The sequence below is a fragment of the Diuraphis noxia genome, unplaced genomic scaffold, assembly GCF_037042655.1.
Source record: "Diuraphis noxia isolate RWA-SAM2 unplaced genomic scaffold, SU_Dnox_SAM2 contig0002, whole genome shotgun sequence".
Lineage (NCBI taxonomy): Eukaryota > Metazoa > Arthropoda > Insecta > Hemiptera > Aphididae > Diuraphis > Diuraphis noxia.
Window position 1 is genome coordinate 34,797,360 of NW_028301712.1, and position 14,712 is coordinate 34,812,071.

At 25.6% G+C, this 14,712-nt stretch overlaps 1 protein-coding gene across 3 annotated transcripts; it reads right to left on the reverse strand.

Moving 5' to 3' along the window:
* Window positions 1-4,265: 4,265 nt before the first annotated feature.
* On the reverse strand, window positions 4,266-12,473 carry LOC107165084 (amyloid protein-binding protein 2-like). Of its 3 annotated transcripts, none has more exons than XM_089220112.1 (12): window positions 12,063-12,473; window positions 11,813-12,001; window positions 9,703-9,810; window positions 9,481-9,604; window positions 9,284-9,419; window positions 9,049-9,220; window positions 8,728-8,982; window positions 8,533-8,657; window positions 8,311-8,441; window positions 6,216-6,400; window positions 5,990-6,155; window positions 4,266-5,909 (listed from the first exon to the last, which is right to left on the reverse strand). In XM_089220112.1, the coding sequence occupies exons 1-12, from the start codon at window positions 12,198-12,200 to the stop codon at window positions 5,662-5,664; spliced, it is 1,977 nt and encodes a 658-aa protein (XP_089076238.1). In that variant the 5' UTR covers window positions 12,201-12,473; the 3' UTR covers window positions 4,266-5,661. The 3 variants fall into 3 exon arrangements, with proteins under 3 accessions (XP_089076238.1, XP_089076237.1, XP_089076239.1); XM_089220111.1 differs by having other exon boundaries at window positions 8,278-8,441; window positions 12,063-12,472; XM_089220113.1 differs by lacking the exon at window positions 12,063-12,473 and having other exon boundaries at window positions 8,278-8,441; window positions 11,790-11,920.
* Between the last annotated feature and the right edge of the window lie 2,239 nt (window positions 12,474-14,712).

Consider the following 14,712-nt stretch of genomic DNA (forward strand, 5'->3'; position numbering starts at 1 on the left):
TATATATCGTTAAAAACCTAGTGCCATAAAAAGATATATATATATATTTATATCTAAAAATACATTTTCCAGTTGGATAAAAAACATTATAAGACAAATTTATGGCAGATAAAAGAATATAATCAGTTTATTGATTGATAATTTAAAAAAAAAAAAATATTATATAGGTACAGCGAATAGCGTTGTGTTAAGAAATTTGGCTGACACCAATCTTAGTTGTACTTGTAGGATAATCAAACTTTTATAAATTAAATAATATGTAATTTAGTGGTTATTAGTTTGTTGGTAGGTACATATACCTATATATTTATAGTAGTTAATTACTATTAGATACTATAGTTGACGATAATTTAATAAAAAAATAATATATTTGTCAAAATGTGTGATGACAAAGTAGTTTGTTTAGTGATTGAATTTTATATTAATCGATATAATATACCTATATTTAAGGTTTTAAATTATGTTTAATTTATGTTTTAACTATAAGTAATTATAAAACAGTCTAAATCAACAAAATGTTAATGATACGAGCATAAAAAAATCGTGTATATATATAATAATGTGAAATTAATATATTATATAAGTACTTCATAATTAATATATTAAAATAGTGTGTAAGTCTAATTATTCATTATTCATATTCCATTAAAAATAATTATCGATAAATGTTTTAAATATTATTAATATTTAGAGTAGAACGAATTGAACATTTTTAAATCATAATAATTTATATGTTACAATATTACAGCGATAAATTTACATAACTTTAATCGAATATGATTTTATATTATAAATAATATTTGCTTTTGTAGAATAAACTATTAGATGCTTTATTAAGACCTTTACGGCTATACCTATTACATTTAATTGTAATAAAAATTAAATAATAAGGAATAACCTAAAAAAAATAAACGTTTGTATGTTATTATTATCATATATATTATATCTACCGCAAATATAACATGACCTTTTAATTTTGACGCTTTTATTCATTTGATGTGCCTATGTATGTATTACGTTGTACCTATATACCCGTGCCTATAAACACTATATCGACAACCACTAAAACACTACGTTTACCGTATGTATATATATCTACGAAAGACACTCAAAAAGTATATAAGTTGCATAATATAGTTGCAAAATACATGGCGCAATAATGCAACTTAATTTTTGATTCACCTTCGTAAACATATACGACATATGGTCATATTTAAAAATAAACACTTAAATGATACCTTTTTGCGAAATTTTTAAATACGAATCGAGGCGTCAAATCGTCATTGCGCTTGTCTCTAGTATTTCTGCACGCTTCAGTCGCAGTCTAAAAAAAAAGGGATGTGAAACATTAATTTGTTTGAGAAAAGTACAAGATAAACAGTGGCAATAATTATTTGTTTTAAATTATTATAAATGATTAATTATAGCATAGTGTTTTACATTAGCAACTAATAAAAATTATGAAAAAATATCAGAACTAAGGATGTAAGTGAAAAGTGCACTGTTTGTTTTTTCTTTCTGTATCTTAATATATTTTTGCCCAAAATAGACCAAACCAATTTACTTAAAATCATTTGTTTAGGATTTCAAATAATCTTAAAGCAAAATCACCCATCACAAAATCGATAGAGAATAATATTTTTATGACTATCTAAATATTGTCTCAAAACAATTTAAATTTACAAAATTTATGTTTTATTTTTAAAGTCGAATACCAAGTCAAATAATAATAAAACATAAAACCGATATGTCATACCCTCGAAAATATTATCCTCTACATTTTTGTTGTGGGATATTTAACTTTAAACTGACTCAAAAATCATAAGAAATTTTATTCTTATATTCATCATATACAATAAAGTTTGACTCATTTCTGAAATAATAGAAAAAAATAAAAAGGTATTTCGCTTAATTATTATGTTTTACAAAAGATCCTTAGCAAGTGTTGGTGATGTATATGGCGTAAATAAATTATCTTATGTGAAAATGGCATTAAGGATTATGTTCACTAGGTCACATTATTACTATCTATGGTAAACGCAGCACTACGTATGATCCACGTTCATAATAATAATTTTGGTGTTTACACATGTACGTAGGTAGCTCTATTTTTCGTAGAATAACAGTATGAATTACGTTAAAATGGGTTTTATTTTCCAGTTACGATACGCTTTTACGTCATAAACACATATATTTTTAATTATTAAAGTATTTAATTCAAGGTTGATTAATATAGATGGTGGAACCTATACTTCGAAATTTATTATTACATTTTAAAGTCAAAATATTAATATTCACTGAATAGAAAATTAATTCGATAATCGGTAATCGATTTTGTCGAAAAATGAGTGTGCGTAAAAATTTCCGTTTTTCCCTTAATTTTTAGTTTGTTTATCCCGATTATTTAGAAAAGTATTAAGAATTTTTCACTTTTGACCCCCTCAAAGTACCAACTAGATTCACTTTCTGATCGAACGAGGTACTGAAGTCAAAAATCGAAGCACTTTTACTGCCCCAAAACGTGATGACAGACACAAAAAAAAACACACACATGGTAAAATCAATACATTCATCGCTCCGCTCACAATCTAAAATAACGATAATCACGAAAATTAGCAAATTATTTTAAACTAGAAATTATTAAAAATTTTTATTTTTAAATCTAAGATTTGAAAACTTTTAATAATGTATAATATATCCTAGACAGATAAACCGTCTTCGCTCAGAATCGTTTTTCGTATACAATGATATAATATCATTGGATTCAAATTTAATTCCATCCATTACAGTAACCGACTTGTAACCTACTGTACAGCAGAGCGACATCCACGACTTACCCGCATTTTTTGATATTTATTTTATTACAATGTATAAAATAAAAAAAATTATTTTTAGTGCATTTTATATATATATTGCTGTACCTATAATGGCTTTCAAAATTATTGTGGGCCCTAATTTATAGTATGCACCCCGCTACCCCCGGATCCAAAAGTCTGCGCACGCCTATGCTTAGGTATAGATATAGAAGCTATGAGTTTTCATTTGGTTGAGTAACGTCGAATAATGTAGATTGTAGGTACCTACTTGCTAAATATAAAATATACCTGTAAAAAACTGTAATCTTTAACTGTCTTCATTAATTGTTTTTACCGGTAAATATTAAATAAAATATTAAATATAATAAATATAATATTAAATATTAAATACTAACATTTTTAGTCAAATCAAAAGTTTTTTTTTTTAAAAGTATCATTCTCAAATCAACCGAACACAACAGTCAACAAGTGTCCAGAAAAAGTAAGAAACAAAAGTTGTAAGAATTTAAATAGAAATACAGTAAGATTAACTTGTATAAACAATATACATTATATGTACATAGTTGTCATTCATTGGACTCATTTTCGAAGTAAGTCCAATAAACATAGTGTGACCAGACGTCCCTCATTAGGGGGGATTGTCCCGTTTTTCAGAGGTGCGTCCCGCATATCTAAATGTCCCACTTTGGCCCCGCATTTATGAAAATTGAAGTGGTACATCATGATTCTACACTCTAAAGGACGTTGTATCAGACTTGCAATTACGAATTGAAAATAATAAAAAAATTGTATCTAAGGATAAGTATTAAAACCGTAATTGTGATTGTAAATTAAAATTTGTTTAAGTAAAAACTTTAACATTTTAAAATATGTAGTATCTAATGTTTGTCTGATTTGTTTATCAATAAAAATAATTTTAAATGAAATGTAACGTACTTGCTATTATTATGTATTTACATTTTTTACATACCTCTTTTTTTAAAGTGTTAATTATGGTCACACTAAATAAACAGTGACACTAAACAATATAATATGTATAAATTATGCATATAACTAGTCGTCTGTATGATAATTAATTGAAGTAATTACTGCAATCAGTAGATTTCAGATTCAATAAAAACCACTTCACACATCCATTTAAAATGCATGTTTATTGTAATGCTGTGAGTGAGTATAGTGAAATTGATGATATTTGTTATATTATAACATATTAATTACACTCATATTCTAATGTGTTGAACCTTTTAAATGTGAGTACTAACATTCTAAAATAACAATCCAAAATATATCATTAATCTTAATCTATGTTTTAATAATAATATGATAATTATATCTACTAAATGAATCAACAATTTACATTTTAACATGTTTGCATATTTTTTTAACTATAAACATTTAAACATATTTTATATTTTAAATAAAATTCATCGAAGAATTCAAGACAATAAGTTAGGTACCATTAATTTATTTTTATGTTATCAGAAAAAATACATTTATACTAAAAATGTTATAGGTAGTGGGTACATAATACATAAATACTTCTATCTATAAATAATCTTAGAAATTGTACTATGCAACTAGTATGCAAGTATAATCATATGACAACATGAATATTGTCAAATTATATACGCATTATTGCTTGCTTATAATAATTTTACTTATTTAAATAATTAAATTAAATATATCAATTTATTAACTTCTAATATTAAAATTATATAAAATAATCAAAATAAAGAAAAAAAATTGATTTTTAAAATTATAAACACACATTTTTAAAAACTTTATATTTCTTATTAAAAGTACATTGAATTATTTTAATTTAGTTATAGATAATATTTAATCAAATGGAAACTGGATAATGTTTGCACATAATTAAGTTAGTCTAAATTAAAAATATTTCCACTATATTCTGAAAAATTGTAAATAACCACATAAATATGTTATTAAAAATAAAATATGTATGCATTAATGAAATTCAACAATATAGAATATTTTTATGTATGTAAAACTAACATAAATATAATAATTTAAAAATATTATTATAGGATAAATATGGAAAATACAGGTAGTACTATCAATAAATATACTTGTCATGGGCCATATTAAAAATCACTCATTAAGACCTTATATAAATGTTCTTTGACTATGAGTTGTCTCTGTCTTACAAATGTACAACATACCAAAAACTGTTTTACGCAGGATAACTTAACTCCTTCTGTATTTATTGACTTATAGTAGAATTACAAAAGTTTTATTAAATATATGGAAGAACTTCATTTAAGCTACAGTGTATTTTTTATTTTTGATAACACTCACCCAATAATTTTTAGTAATTCAATGAAAAAAAAATAAGAAAACTTATGTTCTCAATCTGATAACTTTATTTGTATATATTATTAAAAAAAAATGACGCTGTAGCACAGATAAAGATCTTCCATATGGATTGTAAAATGTAGGTAGCTCTAATATGAATACAGAGGGAGTAAAGATACTCCACACAAAAACAGTTTTTGCTGTGTTGTGCATTTGTAAGACAGAAAACATACAAGGGTGTACGTCTCTTAAGTAATAACACATATATATTAATTTGATAATCAAATTAAATAATAATAGTAATAAATTTACAATTATCTGATAGCATAAATAAATAAATACAATTTTTATAGTTCTATTATAATTTAAAAATAATAGTTATGCACAAGCAAAATTAATATGATAAAAAAATTATAATTGAACACTCAGAAAAAAATATACTATTGATATTATTTTTGTTAACACATAATTAAATATCAATAGATATCATAATATACATTTTTTTTTCTAACTATTTTTACATATAAATTTATTACTTGTCACAAGCACATTCATTCAGTATGCATTTAAACTTTTCCAAACTTAAATCGTCTTTAGTGCAGTTTTCATCAACTGCAGTGTGCACCTGATGTAACCAAGCTTCACGTGTTTCATGAAATCTTAATATATTTTCATTGTATAGATTTAACTTTTCAGTATTTTGTAGTTCTCGATAAACTTCTACCAATCCTTGGAAATCATACAGTAATCCTGTGTACTGGCGACCATAGGTAGTTTCATCTGTATTAAATAATTTTGATCCTTATATAATATGATACATTTGATAGCCTTATACAGTTATAAGATTTATTTTAACTTACATATCGTTTTTGAACGCAAATAAAGTTTTTCGGCATCTTCATATTTTTTTAACTGATAAGTGTACAAACTAGCCAAGTGACCTAAAGATAGAGCCACTTCTGGATTATCTTTACCTAAAATTGATTCTTTGATATCAATAGCTTTTAAATGCATTTTTTCAGATTGCTGTAAACATTAACAATTTAAAATTCAGTTATTCAAAGAGAAAAATAATTTAAATATTACCTCATATTTTTCTTGGCTTTGATAAAGTCTTCCTAGATTACAGTATGACTTTGCTGTAAGCAAAGCTTTCACTCCGACTGCTTTCAAAGAAACATCTAACGCTTTTAAATGAAGGGCTTCAGCTTCATTTAACATGTTCCTCTTCATTCTTTCTAACAATCGCTTAATTCCATCAGCTTGTAAATCTAAAACAACGTAATTTTATTTTTAAAACCATTATAATCATAATTAAATTACCCAAATAATGTTACGTTAACTATTTAAATTTATATAAAATATATAAAAAGTATCTGATTAAAGTGCATACTTTCTTAAGGTCTTTTTTAAAAAAAAAACAATAAAAATTAAACTCATCTACTAATAAATATAAATTATAATAGAATACACTCTGATGATTTGGCCACAATTGCTGACATACATTATACTTTCCAAAGTAGTATAAGCCATTGGATCTAAAATTGTACAAGGATGACTATATAGTAATAGTATGTAAAGTTAATACATTTAAATCTATTTTTACTTAAATGTTTGCCACAGATCTATATAATTATTTGTTTTAGGTAAAAAGGTACCTACTAAATATACTGTTAACGTAATAAACGTACTTAAATTATTATTTTAAAATATTGTTATGATAAAATGTGAATTAACATTTTGAATAGTTCTATTTTTAGTTATTAGTGGTATACTACTGATCTAAAACACACATGAGTCTTAAGCAGAAAAAAAATTTGAGAATATTTAAAGTAGACAATACCCATATTCCTTTCACAGAGAAAATATAAGTATGCACAAACTAAAGATAGCCGTCCAAGACCGCATATATCTCTAATAATCAGGGTTCGAAGTTCATGACACAAAATTTTACTGTGTAGAGTGAATTTCTTTGTCAATAAATACATTATTGAAAATGTGTGTTGAGTAATTAAAGAGCCAATTATAGGAATATTTAATTCAGTAGAACATGGAATATTAGTTAATATGTCTAGAAAAACAGTTTTCATCATAGGGGAAGTGTGGCATTTGTCACCCACCTTAGCTGAAACCCTTACAAAAATCACAATAATTGTTCTAGAAAATCTGTTTATAACTCATTAGATAGATAAACTTGCTATTATTCTTTACGTTCAGGTTAAATGTATTTAAAAATAATTTGCTAGTGTGGAATTCTAAATTTAGAAAAAAATGTATTGGGGCGGCAATACTCTCCATTGTCTGGTTTTGTCCTTAACCTATTATAAATATACAAAATAAATTGTTTACTTTCTAAATATAGTAGTTATCATTTGATTAATTCTAAAAAAGTTGATGAAATCCAAAATATTTTTTTTAAGCAATAGGTATAACATAATAAAATGTTTAGATCCTCCTTAAATATAGCCATTTATATAGCCTCCTTAAATATAGCCATTTTTATGACTTAAAGAATTTTTAATTTAAAAAGTTACTTATGGCGTTTCGTCAAATTAATATATTTCAAAATGTTTGATTTCTTATAAATTATAATGAATATATATTCTCTAGATTATGGATTAGTGTTACCCATCTCAAAACATTTTTATAGACTGGTCAGATAAAATGCAAAGTTTATATTTTAAAACACTGTAAGTGTTCATAAAAGTACAGTTTTTCTGTATACTCTAGTGTCAATATTACCAATTTGAACATTGTTAGCATCTAGAAATAGAGAGACGTGTGACCACTGTTCCCTGTGTCAAGATGTCGAACAGATATCGGACCTTAAAGTTAAATTGATAAATTTCTGGTTAAATTTGTTTTTCTATCTGGTATTTTATCTCTCACTATTCCAAAATTTCGTGTTTTATTTCTATTCAAACTGATACTAAAAAAATGTTTTCCTTTGTGTGTTAATATTAGTGGGATTAAAGTCCATCTTACAATGAAAATAATGTTGACTAATAATCAGTGGAAGTAACCATGTGTATAACATTTTTCAACTACACAATTATAGATTTAGTGGTTTAAACTTCAATTAACTATTGTTCAATAACCCTTTTGAGGATATTATATTAATTAGTAAATAAAAAATAAATGCACAGACCTCGTATACCATCATGAATGTAAATATCGATACCTCTGTCCATTATGTCCAATGCTTTTTCTTCAAGTATCAATGCCTTTATTCGTCCAGCATTAACTAACAACATATTATCACTTGGTAAACCAATTTTTTCCATGATAAATATGCCTTGTAATATACTTCGCCTAAAGACAACCATGATGGTTGCATAAAGTTTAAATTTTTTTATTATATCATTACATAAAAGTAAAAAAAAATAATTGAATTTAGTCTTACATAGCTTCATTAAAGTCAGTTGTTGAATAATCGCAAACATATCGAGCATATGCATAATCAACAAAAACAATTGCAGTATGTAAATTATAATAACCAAATAAATTTCTTCTAGAATCTAATGCAATCTAAAATGTAATAATGCTAACATCAATAATAGTATTCTTTTATCATAAATCTACCACAAATAATTCTTACATAGTAACTGTTAATGCTATCTTTTGCTAAATCAGCCTTTAATGAGTAGCATGCTTCATTCAATAATATATCAACATAAATGTTCTGATCAATTTCTTTTTCATAAGTGTGCAATTGATTAATTAATTTTTTTGCTGTGCTCAGTTTGTTCAAAACAGAACAAACCCTTATGGCATGACTTATAACCAAAAGTTTCAAGATATCAGCATTCTTATCCCGGAGTTCATAGACAGCTTTTACTGCCCAAGACCAAGCCTAAATAATCACATTTATTATAAAAATATTTTTTTTAAACTAAATGCTCACAAAAAAATAGTAAACCTCATTAAATTCCATTAATACATAGTAGTATTGTGAAACGGCCACATAGGCATATGCTATACACAATTTTCTTTCTTCTATTTTTTCAATGATGGCTATAGTGTGTAGCATATGTTGTAATACTATTTTAGCTTCATCAAAATTATGGTAGTTTGACACTACTAATAACCACCTAGAGAAAAAGATCAACTATTATTTGAAATTAAATAATTTGTAATTCAAGATTTTTTTTAACTTGGTTAGACATTGAATAATTTTGACCAGTTCAAAATTTCGATCAAGACACACCCATTTTGTAGTAATTATTTTGTATGTATGTGATAAGACTAGAGCACATTCACTGAACCAGCCGGCATCACCAAGAAAAATTCCTATTTTTCAACCACAGTTTCAATAGATTTTCAAAATTAAAAAAAAAATCATTTTACAAACCTAATTTAAGACCTTGTTCAATATGATGAGCCTTTATATTGTCATTATCATCTTGTATTTCTATTTTTAACCATTCATCAGCCAATTGTTGGGGAAATTTAAAACCATTAATTTGTATACAAATCTAAACAAAAACAATATTAAAAATATTATAATTAATATAACTGAAATTATAAAATCAATACTGTTGATTGATTTAGTATTGTTTAATTAATGTATTACCTGGAAAATAGTGAACAGCTGACTTCGGTAATTGGTGACATCCACCAATTTTGAAAACAAAGTTAAGTTGAAATAATTAGAAAAATTGAAACTATCAACAAATCTGGTCTAAAAAAATTCAATATATATTAATAATTAGAATATTACACTTTTAGTTCTAAAATTACTTATCAAATATGACTATAACAACATTTTTAGTTAAATTAAAAAAGAGAAACATCTAAGGATTATCTATAAGTCATGTAAATTTTTTAAATAAAGTTAAAAATTTCCAATATTCAATCGAATAGGCATGCACAGGCCTCTTTTTCAGAGTATGCAGAAGGCTGACAATGGCGTACCCCGAAAGTTATTTTAAACTTGTAAAATTTTGATAATATATTTACACAATACACAAATATTGAAATATCTACTGTTTAATTTAAAAAAAGTATTGTAACAAATACCATGACAAAGTACATAAAGTATGTATTTCGCAAATACATGGTAGTTGATAACTGATAACTGGATGTTTCAATTTTCCAGATTTGGTTTTCACCCCTCAAAAAGTTTCAGTGTATGCAGCTGCATACCCTGCATACCCAGTACGCAAGCCTAGGACAATTTTATTGTTTTACTTTTCTAATTTCAAAAATAAAATTAAACAGTTTTTGATTTTGAAAAGTTTACAAAAATCATTGGGCATATCCAGATTTCAAAAATCCTAATTATTCAGGTTATTCAAATCCGAATTTCACGGATTATCTGGAATATCCGGATTATTCAACTCGATTATGCTGTTTAAAAATTCATTTATATATACTAATAATATTTTAATTCTATAACATAATTTTTGGACATAGGTATACCAAATTTCGAACGCATATTAAGTACCAGTGATTTAAAACTTAAATAATAATTTCTTGTTAAATTTTCATTATCATAAAATAAAATAAATTATTTTATCATACATTAAAAATAATTGTAAGTCTCAAGTCATATAAAAAGCATATCAATAAATCTGGATAATCTTGGAAATCTGGATAAGAGTTTAATTCAAATTCGGATTTGGATATCCGGATATTCGGATAATTCAGGTATTCAGATTTCAAGCCCATCTCTAACAAATATAAAAAGATACAATTTATTTATACACGTAATATTTTAATGGATAAATCTCAATGTAAAACCTTTTAAAAATCACGTTAAAGAAATATTTTAAGTATAAAGTGTATACCAAAATTTGATTTTAAAGATTTTTTAATTTCAACTGAATTTGGAACAAATGTGTTATATTGACAGTAATTCAAATATTAATTTTTATAACTTTCTTATTTTAGATATTTAATATTAAATCAAAAAATTCATACTCATTTCAAATCATTTTAGAAGATATTGCTACAGTTTTGACTCCACAGTAAAATATTTTATTTTTATTATTTTTATTTTAAGTTCTAAACAAAAATATTTGTAATATTACATAATATTATACAAATACAATACAGATGATTTTATTATATTCAATGTAAATTATATTAATAAAAATTAATATTGAAAATACATTATAAAAAAAAGTACCAAATGATAATTTTAAATGGTCAATTGTTCCAAATAAGATTAGACACATAGTCATAGATGTGACCACAATTTTAAAGGTATTTAACTTTAGTTTTTTTTTTGGTGTGTATGATTTTATAAAGAAATCTTTTATCATACATATTTAATTACGTATAACATCTTGATTGAAAGCTAACTATGTTGAGTTTTAAATATCTATGTGTGAAAATATATGCTTGATAGAAGATTTTAATTAAGTACGGGTTTTTTTACTACAACAAGATAGTAAATAGATAATGTTAAATAATTGGATTTGTAATCTAATGAAAAAAAGTTCTCCAGAATTAAAACATTGCACATTATTATACCTAATTGATTAATATAAATATTTTTTCTATTGAATATTCATTGATGGCTGATATATCAGTAAATATTATTATTTTAAGTTTTAATGAATTGTACTTCTGTTTCATTGGATATCTACAATGTATCATATGCTGACCTAGTTTGTGGAATAAAATAATACAAAGCTACAATAATTAGAAAGGTACCATAAAAAAAATGTATAAGTTACTTCTTGTATGGAGGCAAATGCTTCATGAGTTTCAGAACTCATTTGTCTATAAGAGACAGGCGCTGTATAGCCTGAATTGTGAAATGACATTTGAGCAATTTGACGTCCTCGATTAATGGAAGAAAGCTCACTATCTGGGAGCATATGACTATACACAAACTTTTCACAACCATTATTTACACGTAAGATCTATAAAAAAAAATGGATTTATTTTTCAAGACATAATTTCTTTTACAAAAGTATTTCAAACCTTCCATAAAAGTTGTAAACTGATTGGTGGTGGTAACCACTTTAACACATTTTGTAGGATTTCTTCATTCATGGAATCGCATAACTGATTTAATGACTTATTATAAAGTGATTCAACATCAGGACTAGAGTTACTCATAATGATCTGCAGGATAAGAATATAACTATACTATATTAGAATAGTGTGCACCACATTCAACTACTGACGGTGAAACAAATTAGTTTATTATTAAAATATTATGACAGTTTGATGAAGACTTCATTTAAAATTGGTTTGTGTATTATTTTCACTTAATTTCGGTTAAACTATTACTTAGAACTAAGAAATAAAAGCAATTCGACATCAAAACGTTTCCATCTGGAATTATTTAATTGTCTATTAGTCTAATGCCTTTATGTCTTGAAACTTGTGTTATCAGCGTGACACTTTTATCAGTGACGCTGATAACGATTTATTTTTATACAATACGATTGTATTTTATAAATATTATTTTTTACAGTGTTCCTCCGCAGCGTTGAACTAAGATCTCCTAAGTTTATTGTAACAACTAATTATTGTAGCAGAGAGCAATTTGATGTATCTCTGATGTCTACAGTTTTCGTTCTGAATTCGTAATTGAAGTTTTAAAATATTCGAGCACGTTAGCTTTAAAAATAATTACATTTAACATTTACACAAGTTATTAAATTTTAATAACTGTCTGGTGGGACTATACCTACCTAATTATTATTTATTTTGTAGTCTTTATTTAATTTTCTGGTAAATGTGTACTTATTTATTTATATAACCTATATTGTTCCGTGGATATAATACTATAGTAAATGCTGAATTTTTCAATTATTGTAGTCGCAACTCGCAGATACTGGATACCTATTATACTACCGTACAGTGGCGTACCTAATATGGGGGAGTGGTAAGGGGGCTTCAACCCTCTCCCCATTGATCGCGTTATTGTATAAATCTTAAATAATAAACGACCAAGTAAAAACCATGATATTTCAGGAAACTTTTGTATAGTAGTAGAATGTATAATAATAAAATATTTCAATTACCTACAATAAGACTATATTTAAACTAGTAACTAGTTTGTTAATTTATTAAATTCTGATTAGCTAGCCCCCCTCGGCCCTCACCATTGAAAAATCCTGGGTACGCCACTGCTACCATATTAATTAATAATTAATAATTAATAATTTCAGCATTTAGAGCTACCTTCAGTAACAAAACTAAAAATCAATTATTCGTATTCTTATTTAACGAAGTTTTGAATGCTTACAATTAGCATAAGTGCAAAAAAAATTAATTAAATTAAGAATCATTATTTTTAAACAATAAGAACCTATAATCACGTTATATAGATATAATGAAGTTGTACGCAGAATACAATATATAAAAAAAATGGGCGTACCGACACAAAATTAATATAATATATCTTATATATTTTAATTTTAAAGCGAGTTATGAGTATTTTAAAATTGTAAATTTTTTGTATATCTTAAAATACTTATAATTCGCTTTAAAATTAAAACATAATATAAAGCCTATGAGATGCCCTTGATAATAATGTTGCCTTTAATTTTTATAAGAGGTAAATTCACTCTAAATTTTAAACTAGCGGAGCTAAATGCGATCTATTGAGAGTAAAATTTGCAATAATGTTACGCACTTGTAAGACGGAAACAATACATGCGAGTATAACGTTCTCTTAAGCACTTGGAAACTAAGCACACTGCTATAGCAAGATTTTTGGCTGCATATGAATTGCGTCCCAGTTATTTTTTGGAGATATACTAGTTGCGTCCCGAATTTTTTTATGCATACCAAATGCGCCTCGTATACTTTGATAACTAAATATATTTCCCTTCCCATTTTTATACAGACTTAGAACTGTCTGTAATAATATTTAAATAATAATTTATTACTACAATAGGTAGGTTAAAAATATTGATTTGATTTCTATATTATTTATTGTATAATGCATTTGTAATTGTAAATGTATAAAAATATTGAAAATATAGAAATATAAATTGTGGCGTGCAGAACATTTTTCAGACCTGAAACAAACTATACAATTTAACACCCACCCTACAACCATTAGGTTTTCACTTAATAAAAAATTTTATACATTGAAAATGTACGAACAAATTAGTGCCCAGTTGCACACCTATAGTAACTCACCCACCCGTATTTTCCCTGAGGCAGTTGTCTCAAAAAATAGCTGTTTAGCACGCCACTGAATTGTAGTAAAAAAAATTGCATAACAATAAATTAATAACGGTATAAAAATATAAGCGTTAGTAGTAAAAAATATTATGATAATAGTAAAAATTTAAAAGATAACTTTTTTATAAAATCGAATCTACTAATTTTTTTTTTTATTGAAAATCTGCCATTGCTTGTTTTAAAAAATGTTCTTTATTAATTATCGAGGTTGTACGGTAATTTAAGTGAGTGCTCCGTTGTTTTATATAAATATCAGTTTGTGACCTTTTCAGAGTATTTATAAATTGAAAAATATTTGGATGAGCATTATAAAACATTGCGTTAAGCTCCGAATGAAAATCTTCACAACTATTATAGTAGTTCGTATAGTTGTAGCCGAGATTCTGCCCATAATGGGGACGCAATTCAATCGTTCTCGAGAAAAACC